At 34.2% G+C, this 24279-nt stretch overlaps 3 protein-coding genes across 11 annotated transcripts in view; 2 read left to right on the top strand and 1 right to left on the bottom strand.

The window, feature by feature from the left end:
* The window catches only part of CEP290 (centrosomal protein 290), a 61949-nt gene extending 49035 nt beyond the window's left edge, over positions 1-12914 (top strand). For all 6 annotated transcript variants that reach the window (XM_088141865.1, XM_088141864.1, XM_088141862.1 and 3 more), the window contains 11 exons: positions 1015-1138; positions 4881-5015; positions 5874-5960; positions 7146-7310; positions 8003-8125; positions 8612-8784; positions 9839-9983; positions 11120-11193; positions 11287-11390; positions 11686-11774; positions 12301-12914. In XM_088141865.1, coding sequence (XP_087997991.1) covers positions 1015-1138; positions 4881-5015; positions 5874-5960; positions 7146-7310; positions 8003-8125; positions 8612-8784; positions 9839-9983; positions 11120-11193; positions 11287-11390; positions 11686-11774; positions 12301-12489 — 1408 coding nt within the window. In that variant the 3' untranslated portion in view covers positions 12490-12914. The remainder of the gene's footprint in view (positions 1-1014; positions 1139-4880; positions 5016-5873; positions 5961-7145; positions 7311-8002; positions 8126-8611; positions 8785-9838; positions 9984-11119; positions 11194-11286; positions 11391-11685; positions 11775-12300) is intronic.
* Positions 12915-13510: 596 nt separating this feature from the next.
* On the bottom strand, positions 13511-22349 carry RLIG1 (RNA 5'-phosphate and 3'-OH ligase 1). The gene is made up of 7 exons (XM_007429068.4): positions 22217-22349; positions 21187-21304; positions 17911-18006; positions 17351-17467; positions 15490-15687; positions 14720-14889; positions 13511-14020 (listed from the first exon to the last, which is right to left on the bottom strand). Exons 1-7 carry the CDS (start codon positions 22304-22306, stop codon positions 13838-13840), a joined length of 972 nt encoding a protein of 323 aa, XP_007429130.2. The 5' UTR covers positions 22307-22349; the 3' UTR covers positions 13511-13837.
* ZC3H11D (zinc finger CCCH-type containing 11D) overlaps positions 22294-24279 on the top strand; it is a 36851-nt gene continuing 34865 nt past the window's right edge. For all 4 annotated transcript variants that reach the window (XR_015796422.1, XM_088141872.1, XM_088141871.1 and 1 more), the window contains exon 1: positions 22294-22428. The gene's annotated coding sequence lies outside the window, so the exon portion shown is untranslated. The remainder of the gene's footprint in view (positions 22429-24279) is intronic.

Here is a 24279-nt window from a genome sequence, read left to right as displayed (position 1 = left end):
TGGCTATTTGCTTCCCCCAAATATAAAAGCTGTAGTTTCTCTTAGAAATTATTTAGGGAAATAATAAATGGAAATCTGTAATGTATGATCCTGGCTGGTTTCCCTAAATCTTAGTTTAGAGTAACCATTGTTCAGATAGTAGTAGTAGTAGTTGTAATAGTAGTAGTTTCCAATCTCTTTTTCATTGCCATTCTGAAGAGGAGAATTAACCCTAAAGTTTGGAAACATACCATTAGACCACAGTTTATATCATTTCAATACCATGTGTACTTGAAACAAAAACTAGTTCTTTCCCCCTTTTTAATTAATCCTTAAAAATGGGAGGAATGTCCCAGATAATTTGAAGAAACAGCAATAGCCACAGAATAGTTTTTTCTTGCTAGCCAACTTTTTTGGGAGGTGGGGTGATTTACATTAAATTACTTTCAGATAGTATGACATGTATCATTTTTGAAACTCTATTAATATGGATTCAAAGTCTACTTTCTTGAGCAGAGCTTTTCTGGGCAACAAAGGGATGTGGGTGGGATATAACCTAAATTTATCATTTCCAATATTCACCAAAGGGAAATTGCTTATTTGTATCAATTTCTTTATTTTGAAGATTATGCCTCATTTTTAAAATGATTTTTGTATATAATGGTATATACATAATGCTCCTGACAATGGTTGATGTTGAAAAATTTAGTAGGGCTGGATCTTTTAATATATGGATGGGAGACTCCTATGAAATCTCAGGACTATGGATTAGGTACAGTTGAAAAACATATTCAGAGGAGTGGAAATTTTGTATTTTTGCTAAGAAAACTGCATGAATGTGTGTGAAGTCATTAGGAGTTCAGTTCAACTCAAAGAAAAAAATTCTTTTTATCTAATGTTTACTTATGCTTAAGCCAACCTACACATAGCCCTATCGCAGAATTACAAAAATATAAGCCATTTCTTTATGTAAAATGTAAATCACGTCAAATTGTGCAGTTCTTAATAATAACATTTTTCCATTTGTATATCAAGGACACAGTATGCTGTACCTCGAGATACTGTTGTAGAAGATTTGCATTTAAAAAACAGATTCCTACAAGAAAAACTACTTGTACTGGAGAAGCAGCTTACCCGAGACACTTGTTCAAGGCCATCAGTAAGTTAAGCATATATTTATACGTGATACATATAAAAGATACGTATATTTGTATGTTCAAATTTGCAGTCATTATTATATATTTTTCTATTCTTTTTCTGTCCCACTTGATGAGAATCTTAATTTCAACATATTTAAATCTTTCTTTTCCTACAACTGGTTGTTTTTAATGAAGTTAATAGGAGGGCTTTTATACTGCATATTATAGGGTTTCGAATTAATACATGAGTTACTTGTCCTAAGGGATGAGGAGGAAGCATACAAAATCCTCTAAGGTATATAAAAAGAAGAGAAAGATATCTTCAGGACAGGGTTGATTGACTAGAGAGCATTTTTAGTCTCTTATAGAGAAAAGTTCAAATGACATTATTAAGGGTAATCTGAAGCTAATATCTTGTATCATAATCATTCAGCACTGACTCACTGGCAGTGCAAATGTAAACTCAACACTAGCTAAAAGAAATTAAAATATAATTTGTTTCAACCACATTGTAATGGATTCTCTGAGAGGCAAATATATATATAAAAATCATACTTTTTCAAGATAAAATTCATTGCTATGGGAAATTATGAGCTCTGGTGATTTTATCAGTGTTTTATGTTTAGTATTTTAGTATTGTATGCGTGTTATATTTTCAAACTGTTTTTATGTTTTTGTAAGTAGTACAAAACAAGTCTTTATAATATAAAAATTAACTAAAAATTAAAAATGACTCAGAACCTTAGTTTTAATATCTAAATGGAATATCTGTATTGAGTATCAGCATGATTTTAATTACTACCCAAGTTATAAAGGTAATTCCAGCCGTCCAGCTAAAGCAAGCAGGCAGTATATCTCACAGCAGTGATATAGGAAGATGTTGGAAGCAGATGATCACTTTAGTGACACTGACAAAGGCATCAATTCATACTGCACAGGAGAAGGCAGTGGTTAACCACTCCTGTATTTTTACGAAGAAAACCACATGGATAGAAAATATAAAATGATTGATGATATAGTGCCGGATGATGGACCCCTCAGTTCAGATGGTGGTGATGCTACTGAAGAAGAGCTGAGGATCTTTTGGAGTACTAATTGTATTTATTTCATGGCTAGATTAAAGCTTTTGGGACATGTAGTTGCTGATGTTGCTATACATGCTACTGAGGAAGAGCTGAGGATCTTTCAGATATTAATGGTGTTTATGACATGACTAGATTAATGTCTTTGGGACATCTAGTTGCTGATGTTGCCATACAGGAAAAGAAAATCCAAAGCTGCAAAGACAGAATTACAGTAGGAACATGGAACATAAGCATGAACACAGAAAAGCTCAACACAGTGAAAGATTAAATGTAACAACTACAAATTGACATTTTAGGCATCAGTGAATTGAGATGGATTGGGATTGGACACTTTCAGTCAAAAGATCACACTGTTTATTACTCAGGACATGAAAATCAAAGGAACAGCGCTGCTTTTCTAGTTAGGAAGGGTATAGCAAGAGCAGCACTTGGCTATAATGCAATCAATAGTCAAATAATATCAATTAAACTTCATGGACAACCCTTTAATATGATGATCGTTCAAGTTTATGCTCCAATCACTATTGGGGAAGAAGAGGAAGTTGATGAATTTTATGATCAAGTTCAATTTGAAATTGTTAGAACATGCAAGTATGATTATAGAAACACCTTTAATTGTATCGATCATATCAAGCTGTGGGATGTGCTCAGAAAAATGGGAATCTCAGAACATCTTATTGTCACAGAATATCTCATTGTCCTCATAATATAGGTCAGGAAGCCATAGTACAGACAGAACATGGCAAAACAGACTGGTTCCAGATGGGCAAAGGATTGCAACAAGGAACAATATTCTCCTCTTATTTATTCAACCTATATGCTGAATATATATTAAGACTCCTGAGAATACCATGGACAAATAAGAAAACAATACCCACAGATTTTATTACCATGAGTAACATGTTAAAATCAATTTAGTGCATGTCACTAGCAGTTTAAAATATATGGTCTTCTTAGGTTACCTATTTTAAGATGATTTATTGATTTCCAGGTTTCAGATAAAATATTAAATTACAGTAAATTCCATAGGATTGTCCTCATGTTCTGGGAATATGACCTCAAATCACCATGTACTGGGAGTAGCATACAAATGTTACATTTGTATAAACATGCCTTTAAAACAGCAATAAATATAAGTGTCTTATTCCTGATTTGACCATTCCATGGGAATGTATCTCAGTGCTTTTGAAAGAACTCCATTGGTTTATGACCACAATTGAAATTGATTAAGAGGCACATATCTGAAGGCTCTCTTATCAATCTATGTATTAAAATATTTGAATGCTTTATTCTAAGTGTCCTTGCAATTAACGAACAGAGTATTTCCTCAGTAGTAGCATCTCAAAAGTGCAGTTTGCTTCCAAGGAAGGCCACATATAATAATAATAATAATAATAATAATAATAATAATAATAATAATAATAATAATGCATTTCAACATTACAGATAGTCCTCACTTAACGACCCTAATTGGGACCAGTAACTCCATTGCTAAGCAAAGCAGTCATTAATTGAAATATCATGTGACCACCTCGTAACTTTGAAAGGTTGCTGAATGAATGGACATTAAGTGAGGACTACCTATATACAAATTTGTGTTGAGTGTGTGTGTGTGTCTGTGTGTGTGTATATATATATATGCATACATGTACACACACATATACACTCTCTCTCTCTCTCTCTCTCACACACACACACACACACACACACAAGCCAGTTTGGTGGAGTGGTTAAGGTGCTGGCTTAGAAACTAGGTATAAGGATATGTGGGAAAGACCTTGGGATACGGGACGAAGAGATGCTGCCTCGGGAATGGTCAGGTAAGAGGGAGCATAGCCCACAGCTGTATAATGGGTTGAACAAGAGTCTCAGAAAGGACCCTCCCTAGTTTCTTGGGCTGTAAAGGAGAAAGCAGGAGAATTGTACTTTCAAACTTGCAAGATTCTGTTAATGTAGCTTTAGAATAATAGGTAGACCAGATAGGAAACATGACCAGATAAGCTAATTCTACTTTATAATTACTTAGAATAAAGTAGAATTAGCTTATCTGGTCACGTTTCCTGTCTGGTCTACCAGGTAAGGCTGACACCAGGAGACTCAGTTCTAGGCCTCCTTTTGGTATGAAAGCTGGCTGGGTGACTTTGGGCCAGTCATTCTCTCTCAGCCCAACCCACCTCACAAGGTTGTTGTTGTGGGGAAAATAGGAGACAGGAGTATTAGGTATGTTCACCATCTTGAGTTATATATAAAAAAGACAGGATAAAATAATAATATCACAAACAATAATAATAATGTATTTTTCTTGTGCTATTTATTATTTATTCTTGCATTTATGTTGTCTCTGTAAACTATTCAGTTTGCTAAAGTGTGATATATCAGCTTTTAAATAAATAATAGACTGTGGATTTACTTTTTTTTTTTACATATCTTGAGTTTAAAACACTGCCTTGGCAAGAACATGTTTTGATCCACAGTAAAAAGGGGACATAAGTATGAAGAGATTATATACAAATTTTCTCTACAGTAGCAGTTGTTCCTTTGGTGCCTGTCATCAAAATTATGGGTCATATAATTAAGGTTCCAATTATTCTTTAATACAATTGCTATTTGTAAAATATTCTAAAACTTCAACTATTAGGCTTTTAAACATTTATTATAACTTAACTTTCTTCTGAAGACATCGGGGTTAGGATCAGATGATCAACATCAAAAAGAACAAGAGCTTCAAAAAGAGATTCTAATACTGTCATCTGAAAATATGGAGTTACGATTCCAGCTCGAACAAGCCAATAAAGACTTGCCAAGATTAAAGGTATACTTTTATATTATGAATCTGATGGTCTGCATAAACTTAATGTATGTTTCAGATATTTTTTAAAATGTATTTGTAACACCTGCTCAGATATATCAGTGGATCCTCCCATTATGAATTATTTGCATATATAGTCTTGTACTTTAGGCTGTGTATTATTGAAAATCAATTATTTCACAATGAAATCCTCTTACAAGATATGACTATGATGGTAGATCACACAGAAATAGCCTTCGTTTTGAAGCAATTCATATGTGCATTCCATTAAAAAAAATAATCTTGTTCAGACAATAGATTTTCACATCAAGATATTTGTATCATTTTTGTTTAGATTCTGGATTTACCCATGGAAGTCTGCTGGTTCCTTTCCTCTCAGTCATGGCAGGGTCTTTTTTAAAAACTGATTTTATTATCACATCCTACTTTTTCCAAAAGCTTTGAAATATTGAAATGTCTAGTGATTAGCAAGAACACAATCCCTATAAATTATTATCTTCAATAATATTTTGTATTATACATTCTGTTTTCATAGTGTAAATTGTCTGATTCAGAAGTCAATAGATTGTCATAGAGTGCAATAGTGTTGTTTCTTTATCATGACTGTAAATAATCACAATAGAGTTAAATATAGACATTAGAATTATTATAAATAATTATGCATTTAGTACATAATTGGAAAGAAGTTCCTTGTGAACATATAATCCTTTGTTGCATGCATCCAGATACCTCCGTATTGGAACCGATATTGCAAGAGGTGGCTCCCTTCTTTATGTGCATTTTGAATTTTCCATTTCACTATACCTTTTTATTTTGAGAAGAAATTTTCTGTAGAATGAGATTGCTTTATTCTTTCAATAGAATCAAGTAGCTGATTTAAAAGAAATGTGTGAGCTTCTGAAGCGAGAAAAGGGAGAAGCTGAGCGGAAATTAGGCAATATCAGAGGGGTAAGATTACATGATGGGACTTGTCAAAGGGTACAGGAGTGAATCCTATAAATACTAAGAACTTGTATTAACTGCATTAAGATTTACTGTAGAAGACATTTGGCTTTTCAGCATTCAAGAGTTTCCTGTCCCAAGGTAGAGAGACATGATTTGTTTTGCCTATATCAGTAGAGCATGAAATTGACTAAAAACTGAGACACAATTTAAATAAGAATAAAAATAATGTATCAATTACTGTATCTGGGAATTGTATTTGTTTATATTTTACAAATATATATATTTTTGACAATTCTGTCTTAGCAGATAAGCAGGATTGTATCATGTCAGAAACCAAGGGTCAAGATTCCATTCAAGCCAAATTCATCAGTATTCATTTAGCTAAATTTTAGTTGTTTCAACAAGATGGGCAGTGACAAATTTGATATATAAATATAAACATAAATAAATCTAACACTCCAGAACTAAAGAAAACTTGGATTCTTTGTAGTAGATCACCATCTCAGAACAAGCAGAATTGGTACCGTAGCTAGTCCTATCCAGATTTTTAGAGGAAATAAGCCTGTAAGATTCAGACAAATTTACATTACTACAGTATGGATAAGTGAGTCTACAAAGCCTATAAAATGAGTTATAGAAAATGGAATCTGATTATAATTGAGCATCAGTTATAAGATCATTACTATATTGTAGGCGTAAATGACTTCTTGTAACAGTCATGCCCTGTAGATTTTCTCCTTTGTCAAAATGTGAAGCCAAAATGGGTTTACTTTTACCTGTGTGTTTCACTGCAAAATAATTTGTTCGCACTGCTGCTGCAAGTACATCATATCCTACAATGTTACAAAGAACAAAATAGAGAAAACTGCTGCTAAAATAATTGTTTTCTTTAGCTTACAGTTTTTATAACCCCATATCTCTTTTATGTAATTATAGAGTGATAGCATCATGCATTCTAAACAATAATAAATAATATTGAACTAAATATCTATAGCAAGCAGATATCACAAATGCCAAGAAGAAAATTAATAAACAATTAGAAAATATTTTATTGGAGCTTTTTTATATAATAAAAGTGTCATTCCTAAATTGATAGATAATATAATATACCCACATAGATATCAGACATACACATAAGTGTGTGAATGTATGTGTATGTATATATTCATCACTTATTTCTTCATGTAGGCTGGAAGAAGTGGGAAAACAATTCCAGAATTAGAGAAAACAATTGGCTTGATGAAAAAAGTTGTAGAGAGAGTCCAAAGAGAAAATGAAGAGCTAAAAAGGGCCCCTGGAGTAGTCTCTAATGAAAAAGTTGCCAGACTTGAACAAGAAAATGGGGATTTAAGGGTAATGTATGCTCTTTTAAAGGCTGTTTTGTTTTAATGTTTAATCTGAAAAATATACAGTGATTACATTTATGATAATTACTATTTCACAATGATGGTAATGATCCTGGCTATCTATTGTATTGATTACTGCATAATTCAGTGTCAAAACTAGGATTAATCTGAAACCATATTAGAAGAAATCCAAATTATAGGTACAATCCCCCAAACTAGCCAACATTGAATTATGTATGCTTCCAGTAAATTTCTGGATGCAATTTAAAGTGCTGATGTCAGTCTATAAACCCCTATTTGTTTTGGTTCCAAAGTACCTTTAGGATCACCTTGTACAACCAGAATCAACCTTCTAAAATAAACTGTATGAGAAAAATTGCTGATGGTCTTCCACTGTTGCAAAATTAAGGGCGCTGAGTCTAGGAAGAAATATTTTTTTGTGGCTGCCCCCATTTTATGGAATAGCATTCCACAGTAGGTTTGGATTGCCCTAATCCTTCTGGAAGTTGGACAATACAATGCATATTAAAACTCTGTTTTTTAAAACAAGATATTCTACAGTGCAATGCAGCTCTATAGAAATTGGTGAGAGCTTTATCATAATACAGATAGATACTATGCTTTTCTTCGATTTTAGCAATATCAACAATTTGAGATATAATATTCCCTTTTTCATTTGTTTATTTGTAAAATATTAAGTCTGAAATGGAAAAATTAAAACTTCACCTTGGAGGTGAACTGAGTGCACGTTATGAACTGAAGACTAAAGGCACAGAAAAAATCATTGCTGAAAATGACAGAATACGTAAGGAACTGAAAAAGGTAAGTCTATAACATTGTATATATATTGTATGACAAAATTTTAATATAATTTGAATCACCCTGCGGTTGAAAGACAACATTGGTTTGCATTTTTGAGGAAGCTCCTTTATTTTTTTAAAAAATATATTGCTATAAATAGATTAAGTTGAAATTATTCCAAATATTATGAATAAGCATGTCTCAATCAGTCTTTCCTATTTTGAAAACAGAACGATAATTCTGTTACTTGTTTTCCAATACGGATCTTGATATAGAAGCAAATTATGGCTTAAGATCCTAATTAGTAAGCATTAGTGAATTAGAATAATTAAACTAGACTTCCCTGTTTCAGATTTAATGGGAAATTGTTTTCAAGAAATCTGGATTGATGTGGCACACACATCAAGGATTAGAAAGGAACTTGCAGGCATAGTGTTCGTTTCAAGCTTAATTTTGAAACATTATGTTTCAATTTGATTAATGTGGGGTTTTTTTTAATGTCAATAGGAAGCAGAAAATGCAGAAAAACTGCGAATGGCAAAGAATAATCTTGAAATAATAAATGAGAAACTGACTGTGGAATTGGAAGAGACAATAAAGAAGTTAAGCTTAGCAGAAAGCAGAATCCCACAAATTGAAGGCGCTGACACCAAGAACTGGAAATCCATTGTTATAACAAGGTATAGGTAGTTGTTGGTTAACAACCACTTGTTCAGCAACTGCTCAAAGTGGTGATGGCACTAAATGAGTGGTACAACCGATCCTCAAAGTTCCAGCCATTGCACTGCAGTCACATGATTGTGATCCAGGCACTTAGCAACTGGTTCACACTTAATTTGGAAAGTTAAGTGTCTCATGGTCACATGATTGCCATTTGTGACATTCCCTGCTGGCTTCCCACTAGCAAAGTCAATGAGGAAGCCAGCAGGGAAGGTTGCAAGTTGTCCCTGCCGCTTTTTCTCCCAAGGAGCCCCCTATGGAGTACAAGATCCCAGCACCACCTCCCCAGTCTGCTCACACTTGCATGGCACCACAGCAACCCCCCCTACCTCACTCTATAGTACTCACCCAATCCCCAGCTTCCTTGACTTTTCTTGTGGGAAGCTGGCAGGAAGTCACAAGTTGCATGAGGTCCTGGCTTAACGACCTTTGATTTTCACTTAACAATGGCAGTGGGGACTGCTGGGATTGCCATCACTAAGTGATGTGCTCATGTGACATCATGCTTTACAACCACATTGTTTAGCGATGGAAATTCCGATCCCAGTTATTGTTGTTAAGTGAGGACTACCAGTAGAAGTCACGTAGAAGGGTATATATCCATTTCTCCCAAGATTTCAAAAAGTGTTAATTTATTTTTCAAGTTATAAGAAATATAACTTGAAGAAGAACTAAGAATAGTTTCAAAATTTGAAAATGTATTGTTAATGAACAGTATCTCAATCACATGTATTAAGTGCATATTCAGAATAAATAGTTCTAAGGAATGTAGTAAGGTCCTTTTTGTTATTTGTAAATTTAAGAAGTTGATTTAGAAATCTGTACAAAATGTTCTTCCTCAGAGTAATCATTGAATGTTGAACTGTGAATCATTCTGTTATTTATTATGGATATATGAATTTCTGTCCGCACTGCATCTATTCAGTATGAACAATTCAGTATGTATGGTATATCATGTATGATTTAATATAATTGGTAAACCAATGCATCATTTTATTTTATTTTTACTTTCAGGATGTTTGAAAATAAGCTCAAACAAATGGAAGCTGAAATTGCCAGAAAAAATCAAACCATTAGTGATCTGAAACAGTTGCTACGAAAGCCAACAGAGAGTGGAGAAAAAAATGAAAAATGTGTTGAAGACTACGTTAAAGAACAAGTGAGTAAAAATTTATTTTTATTTATTTGGTGCCTTCAAGGCAGTGTTGACTCCTGATGACTGGCTGGACAAGTCCCTGCAGTTTTCTTGGCAAGATTCCAGAAGTGGTTTGCCATTGCTTCCTTCCTAGGGCTGAGAAAAGCCCAGTTGGCTTTGTGCCTAAGGCAGGGCCAGAACTCATGGTCTCCTAGCTTCTAGCCTGGTGCTTTATCCATTACAACCAAACTGTCCCTTTTTGAATAAAATTTACTGTGGGCATAATTTGAAAATATACAGCATTTATATTTTACTGATTTGTTCCTTTGTAAGTGTGTTTTTTCTTTCTGGTTCGTGTCTTAGAGGGCAGGTTACTCCATTCTGAGATAGCATTAACTCCTGGTTCTCTACTGGGGGAAAAACTTCCTAGAATGGGCATGTCTTCTTTGATCAGGAAATTAAAGCTTTATAAAGCTCTTTAGAATTCTATCTTCTAATTATTCCTGATGATCATAGATTATATTATTTTATATTGCTTTTAATCTCTTAGTATTGTTTAATAAGGAGTTGGAATCAGGCACACATGCAAAAAAAAAAAGTCGTATAGGACATCTGAAAGCTGATCCCTTTACAATTGCTTATTTACTTCACTTTGACAGACAATTGCCACTGAGTTCTTTTGCACACTTCTAACAACTATGTCTATTTGTCAATGAGATTAAAAGTGAGGATCTCTATCCCACAATAGGACAAGCTCCTCTTCTGCAGGAAGCAGCATGCTTTTTTTAAAGAAAGCTTTTCTGTTTATCAATTTACTGTACATGCTGGGGAATGGCAAAAAAGAGAAACAACACAATTCTTCTGCAAAAGATGTCTTGTAGCTCATTTACCTTATGTTTTTATTTTACTTTTGGAAGCTGAAAATGGCACACATGAAAATATTACTGTACTGACTTGGTGTGTTAAGTTGGCAAAGACTACCAGAATCATCTGGTAAAATTGCATTGTCAATATGGACTTTAAGGCATTGGATGGGGGGCGGGGGGGGGGGGAACCAGTCTAATCATTACATTAAGGATGCTTCCATTGTTTAACTTAGAATTTTCTCATACGGAGAAGCTCCTAATATTAAAATGTAACTCTCTTCTTTTCATGAAAAGACTAAGGTTCTCAAAAGCGTTCCTGGGGGTAGCAAAACAGAGCAAGAATATATCAGAGAAATTCAGCTTCTCCGGTAAGGCACAAAAAAGTGTTTCCTTTGCGGAACAGAACTCAAACATCAAATAGAATTACCTGGACTTCTGCACCTTATTTTGTGGTTTTACAGATTAACTAACGATCGCTTGGAAAAGGAAAAAGCAGAACTAGTTTACTCAGTGGAATCTTCTCGAAATCAAACAAAACTTAAGAAAGGAGATGACCTTGCAGCTGGTAATATATAGAATACTTAGTTATATAATGTAACTAATCAAACCTTTCAAAGAACTGTGGGAGTTCATATAAGGTTTCTGAAATCCTCTACCTAGTTATATTAATAGGTCTCTTGCGTAGCTATTTGCAATGAATTATCAACTATTTAAGTAGTGCAGAATTTTATGATATTATATCCTTGAATAAAAAGGGCTAATACCACACATATTTATCCAATGACACATTTCTTGGATGTATGAAAATGTATGTGTATTCATTTGTATTTATATCTATAAACTTCCATTTGAATACTTAGAGAAAACTGGAAACTACAAACTAGCGGCAGAAGTAACAGACCTCAAGACACAGCTTAAATCTTCAGATTTGGAACAGCAGCGACTTCATGTTAGTACTGTAATTTTTCAATTCACTGGTCATTTGCAAAATATCCATACTGTCTATAGACTTAGAAAATATTCCTACATTGAAATGGATCGTTTTACAGGATTTCATTGCTAAATATTACAACATTCAGTCACAGTTTTATCTTGCTTTTCAAGTTAAGCAAGATAAACTTCTCAAGATCAATTTCCCTTATATTGGACTGTAACTTTACAAAAATTAGAGGCAAAATGAAGTTGATGTTACTGTGAGGAATGTATTGAATACAAGCTATTTAATTCTTGGTTAAAGTGTCCTTTTGCACTAGAAACCATTTTTCAAAATGTCAGATTAGAACTAAAATGCGAAGATAAACACGTGCTTTTAAACTCATACAGCATGAAGAAACCAAGAACCCCTTTTGAATGTAGGACAAAAAACTAAAGATATTGTTATATATCTGATGAAATTAATGGATTATGCTGAACACATTTATTTTTTCATGTGTGAATATGTTAGGATTAATCTATAAAGTTCTGTTTCTCATTAGGAAGAAGTCAAAAAACTTAAAAATGAATTGGACCACTTTGATCCAGCTTTTTTTGAAGAAATTGAAGATCTAAAATACAACTATAATGAAGAAGTTAAAAAAAATATTATCTTAGAAGAGAAATTGAAAACACTGTCTGAAAAATTTGGAGTTCAAGTAGACATTCCAGCTAGAATTTCTATTGACTAAGTGACATTTTAAGAAACATTTCCAACATTGACAATACTGTGTATTTAGAGATAAATGAAATATTTGGCATGGAAAATGAACAAAAACATGCTCATGAGTCAGGTATTTTTTTCCTAGTTATTTTAAAGTCACAGAATGCAGGTTCTTTCAGTTTCTTTCAGTCTTAACAGAGTGCCTGCCTGATTAACTGGTTTATTGCTTCCACAAACTTGGAGACAAAAGTAAGAGAGATTAAAGGGATTATAATAATGTAAACTTTTGAATTGTGCTAATTTATTAGTATTATATTTATTTTTCTATGTTTGAATAATATATAAATTGTGAATTAAGCAATATAATACATTTCTAATTTAAAATGTTTAAGACAAGTTATGTTGAATAAAAGTGTTACAAACTTCAAGGTTATTTTTCATTAGTTAGGTGTTCTTGAATAAGATAAAATGTTAGTTTCTTTTGACAGAGACTAGAGTTATGCTTCCTCAAATCTGCTCCAGAAAATTAGAAGATCCTCTACAGATTTTGGGAGCCTCGAAGGGGCTATAGAAGAACAAACTCACTTCATAAGTAGATGTCTGTTCATGATCCTAATGTAAATAGAGTTGTGCTACAAATGATATAGTTATTTAAGACAATTAAATATTTGAAAAAATCCCTTCATAAATGAAGGATTTAATTACTGTAAACTTTTTAAAACAAATGTCAGAATGAGGAGTTGCTTTCTTAACTGTTCATAATTAGTGCAGATGCTCCTTTCTAAAAAATACATGGAGGCAAAAAATCAGACTAATTCTAGGTGTTTTAAGTAAAGAGAAATGATTTACTTACACTATTCACAACTGATTAATATTAAAATATGATGTTCCCCAGTACCTGTAGCAGCATATAAACTACCACAAGATCTTGCTGTGAGGGTAAATAGTTGCTACAATAATTTCTAACAGTTTTCTTCTTTTTTATGCCTTCACTACATAAAATCTACTAGGGTTAAATATTACAGTGCCAGCAAAAATGGACACACTACTAGGTTGTTGTTTTTTTTAATGAAGTAATTCTACATATAAAACTAAAAGAAGAACCTATGAGACTAATACTTAACTCTCACTGCTTGAATGTTGCATACTTCACCTTTAAGGACTGAAACAACAAAAGTGCTGAAAAGTTAAGATTTTTCTTTATAGCTCTTCTGCTAAAGTTTTTCCAGTTTATGTATATACATGTTAAAGTCAAACATGGGTAGACATAATACAATTTATATTACACTTCAACAAACATTTTAAATATCCTTAGCTTATTATAAATGAAGGAGCAGACACATGGATGATTCAGTGTATCTTCTGAAGAGACCTGGTCATAGATCACTTATTATATCTCTAAGACTATTAAATCTTTGTCCCTCCAACTTTGAAAAATAATGAAAAAGAGTTTTTGGTTCAAAGTTGTATTTGGCCCTGCTGAAAGTGACAATAACTGGTTGTGATGCCAAATAAGGATCTGCAATTGGCCAGGACAAGCCAAGATGATGTCTGTGCAGCTATTAAAAAAAAGAAAGAAAAGCAGTTAAAATATCAATTTTAACAGACCATAAGTTGTATAGCCAAATTTCAATATGACAATGCTTGCAGAAAAGTATGTGTAGAACAAACAAAGAAATAAGGCCATGCAAAGCTTTTGAAAGAGATACTTCAAAAAACATGTTAATACAAGCATTGAAGCAGCTCTATCCTTTGAAAAACTGATAAATATATTCGAAGGTTTTTCTCAGGGCATTCCCTGACCCTTTGCCCACATGCGCAGCAGTTTTGCTTTCCCGGCAGTCCTGGCAGATGTGTAAATTTGGAGGTTGGAGATGAAATCCATAGATATGGTAAGAGACTCATAAACAGAGTCTACTCATACTTTTACTTATAAACAATCTTTCCCAGCACTCCTGCCAGAGATTTCTATGTGTGCACAAGCATGGGCGAACAATCAAGGACTGCCTTTGAAAAAGTCACATCAGTCTCTCAAGGAATGCAATTACTTTTTAAACACTTTGATGGGTTGCAAAGTGCACCTTTCAAATGCTTTGCACAACCCTACTTAGGTAGGAGCTAACTGGATAAAAATCTATTTTCTTTTTTCCTCAGAACAGAAATAACATTGTTTTAATAAACTTCAGGACACCAGGATTTCTGCACTGACAACCTTACACATGAAAGAAAAAAAAATCACAATTTCTTAATGAAATTACCTTGATTAAATTTCCATCAGCACAATGCCACACAATTCCTTCAATCTTCCCCTCTTTGCATCCATCAAGCCAAGCCAATATGTCATTGTGATTTATTGATGGTGCATTTTTAATCTGAAATGTTCCATGTGGCACAAGAAGGTGTATAGGATGTTTCTTGTTTCCTAAGCCTATTAAAACATTCAGAAAATATAGCATATTTTATTACAGAAACTCTCCACATTAATCTGAAATGTTTCTTCTCCAAAGCCCCATTATATTGTGATGCTTGCTTCCATAGTATGTTTACTTCTACCAGACTACATGTCTAGGTTTTTCACACACCTTGTCTAAGAGGTCACTTGGATTGAATTGTCTAACAGTTCATTACAATCCTTTATTTCATCAAAGTCATAGAGCAATGTATGTTATTTCTACAATTGAACATTTTCATAAACCTCTAACCTAAGTATCAGAATAATTGGGAAAATAATTTGGAAAAGTTGCTTCATAATTCATTGGTGCATGAACATAGCACCTGTCTGCAACTCTTGAAAGCTGTCATATGTGGCTGGCCTTTGCAAGGTCCATGTGTCTGAGAAAAGTCACTGCTGCTTTAAACAGTTCCAGACAAATGCTACATTCATGCTTTGAAGCACTGGACTGCCTTTCTAATTAACTTTATTACAGGTTTACTGTGTTTCACATTTCTACAATGTTACATTTGTAATTTCAGTGTAATGGTTTTGCTGTATTTTCTGATTCCTTTAAAAATGAGTTGATGTACTTACCATATGGATTTGCATTAATATTTGTTCCAATAAGTTCCAGTGTCTGCTCTGTAAACTCGGTTAAAGGTACTGGACTGATTTCTAGAAGATGAGGCTCTTCAGCATGATGCTTCAGAATGAGAGCAAGTTCATACTCATAGTCAACAGCAGAAGAATGCCAACAATATAATTTGCTGTTTTTCTCTACTGGTACCCAACCTGATTATTATGAAGCACAAATAATCTGTCAAGGTTGGTTTTATATGAGTAAAAGTATTAGTGATATAAATGGTAAGTTTTACTGTATACAGAAAATGAGTGATTGAAAAATTACCACTAATCTGACAGTAGGGATCTATTAAGATCCAATTTTATTTCAATTCAAAAAGGAAAAACTCCATAGAAATAATTCTGCTTTAATATCTCATTCTTCTGTTTTGAAATAGAAAATCATGAACAAGATAAATGTCTTTTTCACTTGGAATACATTCAAGATTAAGTACTCCTACTTGCTCAGAAGTCAAGGAACTATGTGATTAACCTACAAAATCTATAACATCTAGAAATACTACCATCATCAATAATCTAAGGACTAAAATGCAAACAGCCCACTATAATGTACATTTGAGTGAAAACACCTTTGAAATGTGAAACTTTTGAATACTGAATATATGAGTATGGTCTTGGATATATATATATATATGTATGTATGTATGTATGTATGTATGTATATGTATATGTATATGTATATGTATATGTATATGTATATGTATATGTATATATGTATGTAAAAAAACCCAGAAGGATTCTCATGGTAAGGATTAATATTCTATTTGCTGTTTGGCTGGGAAATATCTAAAGTGTGATTTGTTAACTTGAAAGTGCACTTTTCTCTCAAATGGCATCTCAACAGAACGTCAAATTTGTAAGAACTAGTGCAGTCCTCAAACCTGAATAATTTATAGATGTGTGGACTTCATGTCTCAGAATTCCTCAGCCAGCATGGTCATTTATTAAATGACCATAAAGTTGCCTCTACCAATTTTTGTAATTGGTATATTTGTTGACAAAACTGTGGAAGCAACGGTGGCTGCTGCATTGTTATGTTATTTGGAAAGAATGCAATAAACCATATTTTATATATTAGTGTAATACAGACCTCAGTCCATTCAGAATTTTCACTCTGGAGTTGTGAACAATTCTCAGGAAGGGAATGTATGTTTTCCAGGAGAGGGCTGTCTAATTATTGATGTTTCTTCTGTTTGTATTTACACATTGCCAACTGGGAAGCTGTTAAATGAGAACTTTCAGCTTCTATAGGATGCTCTGCTGAATTCACCTGAAAAAATGACTAGTTTTTTTCCTCCAAATAATTTACCTTTAAAATGGAAGAGAGGTCTTAGCTTCACTGATAAAATGATAAAGGAAACAAAAGGACATTTTTTACCTAACCTTTCATTTTTGAAGAGGGAGAAATAAACTTGGAAGCCCATGAAAGAAAACTTCAAAACGAGAGAAGGTAGGAATATTTTTCTCCACATATTTTGAAGATGAGGAAGAAATAGGATTTTCCTAAGAAAAGAAGTAAAAACAAGAGCACACAATTCCTTTTCTTCTGATCAAGTAGGCAGAATTAACTTTGTGCTTCCCAATCAAGAGATGTTGTACAAATCATAATCCAAACATTACATGTCCTTTACTTGATACCACACCATTATTACTGACTTCATTTAAATTATTTATAGACTACTCTATAAACAAATTTCTCTGAGTGATTTTTCATTAATTACTGTAAATGAAATCCTTTTTAAAGATTAAAGACTAAATAGATGACTTTAAATGTCTAGAACAGAATCTCTGGTATTAAATAGTATTTTTCCACCTGGAATGTGTCCATTTTCATCAGGGAAAGGCATTCCATTGTAGTACTCTATTTCTTTGGCTGGAATCCAACATTCAGGGACAGACCTGAAATCTTCTTCAATGTTCCATGTAAATCCTGTAGGCAAGAATATGAACACACCTTTGTAAAAAGTTACCATCTTCTGCCTTTGAACAGGTATGCAGTTTAGTGTAAGTAACAAACAACAATTTGGCAATAACAGTTCTAGTTTTGTGTCAATTTTTGATTGCTATTATTTTGCAAATAAGAAAACTGCTGATCTGCAGTTACTTTTACTGTCCCGTTTAAATAGAGAAAGCTTTTTAAAGCGTATTTTCATCACTGTCAATGACTTATTAGTCAAAGGATCTTCAAACTACTGATTCATTTTAGCAGGACAGGCCTATAATCAGAACTTGATCAAAACATTTCAACAAAGAGCTCATCAAGAACTGGGGTTCTCTAGATAATTCTCCAAGGACAGAGAGAAACCCAAGATGAAATGCCTTCATTATCACTTTTATGTGGTACAACCTATATTTATCAGAAAAATCACCTACCTTTTGAGTTTTCTGCCGAGTACATAAACTGCTTAAACCTCTTCTCGGCTTGCTTGTTTGGTTTTCTATCCAATCGAGCCCAAAGGTATGGATGACCTACAATGATATTGAAAGCTTGATGCTTGTTTCAATTATTTCATAAACAAAGTAATCCAATGTCTTGTTGAAGCAGCATATAATCCCCGGTAAATAACAAACATGTGGTGTGACAGTATGGAAAAGTAATTCATACTTAGATTTTATAAGTGGCATTATTTCAATTTTGAACTGAATAACAGCAACCAAATATTGCCCCAGATTTTTCACTCTACATTTTTACTTTCACAAGTCTTCTAAGCCCTCTTCAATTCTGACTATCAAAGTAGTGTTAACTGCATATCTTCAATTGTTAGTGTTTTGACTTCCAGCTATCATACCTTCTAGTCTTCTCATTCTTATGATATATTTAGTGACAAGATAAACAGAAATGGAAATAAGAATCACCTTGCCGCATACCCTTATTCTCAACCGCTGTTGTTCCAAATTCAGTTCTTGCAGTAGCTCTTTTTGATCAGTGTAAAGAGTCCTAAGAATGATCGCATATTCTATTGGTCTTAATATATTCCATATTCGGTCATGATTCACAAAAACAAAGGTCTTGCTATAGTCAAAAAACAGAGGTAAACCCATTTCTTATACTCCTCTTGCTTTCTACATTATCTACCTTACGCTAGCTATATTCTAGGCATGACTGTTTTTCTTAGTAAGATCTTGACCAAAACATCGCTTACATGAGAAATTAGTTTAATGGATCCATATTCTGCACATTTTCTTCTATCTTCCTTCATCAGTATTCCTCCCTCCCTCCCTCCCTTTTTTCTTTCTTTTACACACACACATACAAAGATCTTTTCCAATCTCTAGACCTCAGTCTTGTTCTATAGTTGTTCACACAGAATATTTGTGACCATTTTGTTATCTTTTTTTCAGCATGTTTAGACAGCTTAATAGGTATTTCATCTGCACCTAGTATTTTCCTATTTCCTGATTTCCATCTACAAGAACTCTTTCATAATTACACTTGAGTATTCCTTTCCTGTGATTTCTCTGTCTTCTTAAAAACATGTCATTTTCCTTTTATTATTATTTCATCTATTGACATTCTTGATACTTTCAGTTTCAAGCTGAAAGTCTGTGTTCACTCATTTTATGGCCTTTATGTTGCCCTAAGTGTTCATCCTATCTTTCCTATATGGTTATAATGATAGCTTGTTTTGAAAGCTACTACAATATTTCCCTCTTAGAAATTTTGGAAAAATATTTTTCTATTTTGGTTTTCATGATGCATTTTATCTTTCCCCACAAGTTCCACATATGAAAACTGTTCTTTACATGGACCCTTCAATATATTTTGGCTGTTCTCCATGTCATGAAGTGCTGGCATACTAACTCTCTTTAATTTTAAATTTAACCCATATATTTGACAATAATTCACAATCTGTTCCATAATTTGCAATTGGATGTATCTTGATTGACTGGATTGAAGTTCTCCATCATCTGTTTGTTATTGTATTAATTGATTCTGCTGTTGGGCATCTGGTGATATCCAGTAGTAGAGTTTGGTTTTATAGCATTTGAAACAAGGTGCTGGCAGTAAACAAAGATTTTCTTTGCAAAACTATTAATCTATCTCTCCCTGAAGTATTGCATTCATCTAATCTACATCTTCCCAAGTTTTCAGGTTCCTCCATTTTTGGAACATTTGCAATCAAATCACACATATTAATCTATATATAATACCACATTTTTTTATGCTGCATCTAACATCTCTTGCAATTTGCAATGGAATTCCTCAGGGACTTCCATCACTGCATTTGTTGTTGATATAGTACATACACTCACTTAATGGAAGTGGCACTGAATGTCCGCTAATAAATATAATTTTGTCATTTACTGAATTAGCACATTCAAGAAGCACATACTTGGATCTTTTCTATTCCAAGCTATTCCTTCCCTTCATATGCTCTCCTTATTTAAATAGTATATCATATAATTATTTGTGGTAAGCTAACTTGTTCCACTCTTTTTAAGTTCACTTATTCCAAAGACATTTAGTAATTTCTGAGACATCTAATTTAGTACACTTTATTTTTGCTTTGATATTTTCAAAGTTTCCTTATTCCATGCTATACATATTTCAAATTTTGATTATAAAGTGAGGAACTTTGCTTACAATACAGCATATTAATACAACATATTAACAATTTTTTTTTTTGCAGTTTTGATCTGGTTACATCATTACTTCCAGATCTATCATGGAAGTTTGACATTTCCACAGATATCCTTCTTAAGGTCACTGGAGCTACTGAACCCTTCCACTACTTCAAGGTAACAATTTCCCTAAGTAGGATTATATATTTTACAACATAATCCTACTGAAAGTAAACACTTGTTTGTAAACCCTGCTTATTAAACTAAGAGTGAAAAACTGATTTCATCACAATAATGCTACAGATTAGACTTAGCCTTTGCATAAATATGCCTTTCTGGTGCTTAGCTGCATTATGATCTTTGTTATTATATACAATAAGGATCATTTAAGGGCAAATATTGTTTATATTACGGTGGCATATGTAACTATGGAATGTGGTTCCACAGTATTAACTTCTGTTCTCAAAATCAGTATAATAGATCTCAATCAGAACAGTACTGCAGATTGTCACTAAATGAAATTTTACACAGAAGTGAACATGCATATTAGAAAACCTAGAGTTAATATATAAAAAGGTGGATAACCTACACATGCTTGGATATTTCTGTCCTTGTGTATGACTACTTGTCATACTCTAACATAACCAATTCTGCAGAAGTAGTATGTTTCTGTCATTCAAACTGCTGTTCAGCAACAATATGGTGTAAGATATGCTGTTTGAGTATAATGGCCTTAAAGGAAAATATTGGCAAGATTAAGCTCTCAGATATGGCTATATTTGGAATTTCTTGGGACAAGGTACCCGTCTAACATTAACACTCAGGACCTTCATAGCCAAAGTGCTGTGGCTTAAATAGCATGACTCTAGGCTGACAGATCTATTACATTATTCAAACTGAAGTGTTACTAGGAAACTGAGCCATGCGGAGCAGCAGGATGTACTTGTCTGGCATTTTTCAGTACATGGAAAGAGAAAAATCCTAATATTTTGAATTGTTTATTTATTTACAAAGATGTGCATGGTACCTGCTCACATACATAATCCTTAGTACAATAATATTTTTAATTTAGTTCTTCTATATTACCTTTGTATGTAGTTATATAACAACAAGTTCCATCCACCTTTTCTGTTGGGATTGCACTGTATATATCTGCAGCTAAAGCCTTCTGATTAATTGAGTTGGTGGCCAACACTTTAAAAGGCTGAAAAGAAAATGATCATTATAAACTCTTTGGAAAATGTATCTTTCTTTAACACTTTAAAAATTTCTATCAAAGAGGGGTGTGTGTGTGTGTGTGTGTGTGTGTTTGTATGTATGTGTGTATATGTATATATATATATAGGATCTAGTAAATGAATAAAATAGCTGAGTCTCAGTTTGAAATTAGAAGGATAACTAGCAAAAAATAACAAAAATAAAAAGTGGGGGGGGAGCAGTTATGTTTGTTGTAATAACGTGATAGGATAAAGTTGTTTAAGTCTTCTGAAAAGTCTACTTGTCCAAATAGCTTTTAAGCAGTAAAGTGTATTAAGGTGATCAATGATAGCTGCAATTTCTGTCTCAGCAGAAATGTTTGGAAGAGCAATATTCTGCCAGCTAAAGAGTAACCCCAGGATAGATTATTCTCTCTAAAAATCTAGTCCCACAAAGAGGTAGAAATCTGAGAAGGTGAGTTCCAATTTGCCAGATTCCTTTTGAACTGTGAAGGCTATTTCACACATTTGGAAAGTATTTGCACCTAAAAAAGCTCATAAAATACCTAAGTAATTCACAGGGATGCCATCCTGTGTACGAGGCATGTGTTTGACACCCCCGTGAAGCAAGCGTGGCAGAGGCTTTGGAAAAGGTGAAGCGACTCTGCCTCTTAAGCAAAATCGTTCTCTCCCACGGGTCGTTTCACGTGGGTGTGACGCAAAAGCGGGCGAGAGAAAGCGCCGCGAATAATCCTCTTGCCCAGAAGATGCTGTAGGCTATTTTTCGCGCAGCCAAGCTCTACGAAGACCCGCGACTGATCCGGAAAAGTTAATATCCGATTCTCTGCCTGCGGGTTCCCTGCGCTTTCTGACAGGCCCATGGCTCCCCTTCAGCCGGCGGTCCACTCCGACCCCAGTACCTGGCGCTCCCGCTTGGCTGAGGGCTCCTCCTTCACTTGAGTCACGAAGAGGCAGGGCACCTTCTGTTGCACCGAGCCCAGCCGGCTCATGGCCCCGGGAACGCGTCCCGTCGCGCCCCGCAAGCGGGGAGGCTCCAACTTCCCCGCTCAACTGCTGCAAGCCGCTGCCTAGCCCGGAGGCCGCCTCCCCAAGCGGCAACAGACGCGGCGGGGTAAGTCTCACTGAACGGATTTCTGGGAAATGTAGTCCAGGGCCGGGCAGAGGGAGGCTCGGCACGCTTCGGAGTGACTTACTTGCTGAATTAGAAGAGACGATTTCTTTTGATCGCGGCTTTCACCCATTGTTCCTCGAGCAGCCATTACCAACCAGTTGCCAACCAGAGGTATTAAACTACAACTCCCAGCCAGGACTAGGGTGTTAATCAGAAAGGGGGAAAGGCTACGTAATACGCTCACACCATATAATCACGTCTTTGTTACAGCTTTAAGTATTTCAGAAGTTGAGTTAGCGTTAAGAGCTGACCCATGTCTTAGTGGTTTAACCCTCAAACATTTCACAGATTTTTTTTCCCCAAAAAAGGATTCCTATCAAGAATTCATGAAGAATGCATTTCGCGCAATCGAAGATTAATAACATTTGATAAAAAGAGGGGGGGAAACTTTCTTAAAAAATCAGAAACCTTGCAATAAAACTAACAATTTTTATTGTTTTTGTTTATTGAAAACAGAACGACGTTAGCTCTTAATACTTTGGTTCTCAGATCAAGATATTGTGCCACACGGAATCATTCTCCAACTGCTTTAAATATTTGGGAGCCGCCAATAACTCTACAGTCGTTTGTTCGTGAAGAATATACCTTGTTTTTAGAATTCACGTGGTTGCGTTTGATATTGTATCATTGTTTGATACAATGAAATTTAGGGTGGCAACTTGCATAGGACTATATAAAAAAACCCAAATAACCGCTAGATGACAGCGTGAAGATACAAAGCAAGTTCTTTCCTGCCTTCCACGGGTCGTTCAGATGTTTGCAGCCCAAAGCTGGTGTGCCTACGAGTTGAACTGTAGTCCAGGAACGAATTTCTGCGCTCGTTCCTTCTGTCACCAGAAATGTGTAATATTGATTTGGAAACCCTGCTTTGTGGTACTTAATGTCTGTGTTTTATTTATTTTATTTCTTTAGACAAGTGACTCTGGGTGGCTTAAAACACTGATTAAAAACACAGAAAAACCCACAACATACAACCTTGGGTGTCCAAGGATAAACAGTAGCCCCACTCATAGAAAAAAAGCACACTGAGCTCATCCACCCATCTGACCCAAACGCCTGGGGAAGCAGCCAGGTTTTCAATGCTTTACGAAAGGCTAACTGGGTTGGGGGCATCCAAATCTTCAAGGAGTTCCATAGAGTTAGGGTATTATCTGACAAGCCATTCATACAGAAGCATCTTTTGCAAAATATAAAAGCAGTCTTAAGTGTCAAGCTGCTGGTTCATGACCATTCCTTGTGAAGTTTCTGTCTACATCAATACCGTGCTTCCCAAACTGCTTTGAAATAATACAAATAATTATAATTAACTAAATAATTATTAATAATTATTTCTTACCATTCGCATACATCAGAGAGATACTTACATTATTTTACAGGCTTAAATTTTTATCATTCCGAACATTTTATCTCCAGCGTAGCTGCTATACAATAGCTAGATCAGCAGTTCCTACTTTAGTGGTTATCTTCAGATTCCTTGAAAAGTAATCTTTTTAATATACTCTTCAAATGTTTTCCCTTCTTTGGAAAAATAATGGCCAGTTTTTGAACTCTAAATATAAAGTTTCTAAAGAAATGTGAATTCACAAGTTAATAACATAAATATTGTGATGGGATTACCTATTCAGCAAAAATAGTGTACTTCTCTATTGCTCTATTCATGTCTCACGTACTGTAAATAATATTTTCCCTATGTTATGTAAAGTTATTGTTAATTCTTGATTGTTACCCATTGAGAGCTGATTGACTCTTTTGGGATATAATTGAATGTATGGATATTTAAATAAATAAACT

This window comes from Python bivittatus, unplaced genomic scaffold, assembly GCF_059951505.1.
Source record: "Python bivittatus isolate LINGU-HERP-01145 unplaced genomic scaffold, Pbiv_v1 ctg000330_np1212, whole genome shotgun sequence".
Classification (NCBI taxonomy): domain Eukaryota; kingdom Metazoa; phylum Chordata; class Lepidosauria; order Squamata; family Pythonidae; genus Python; species Python bivittatus.
The sequence above is the reverse complement of the archived record's forward strand: the minus strand, read 5'-3'. Positions and strand labels throughout refer to the sequence as shown.

Bases quoted from the DNA above. Each gene is read 5' to 3' on its own strand.
- RLIG1 (XM_007429068.4), bottom strand. From the start codon at position 22,306: ATGAGCCGGCTGGGCTCGGTGCAACAGAAGGTGCCCTGCCTCTTCGTG. The intron at 17,468-17,910 runs GTAGGTGATTTT...TCTTGCCTACAG, and splicing joins CTCGGCAGAAAACTCAAAAG to GATTTACATGGAACATTGAA. The intron at 14,890-15,489 runs GTAAGTACATCA...ATGTTTTAATAG, and splicing joins TATTAATGCAAATCCATATG to GCTTAGGAAACAAGAAACAT.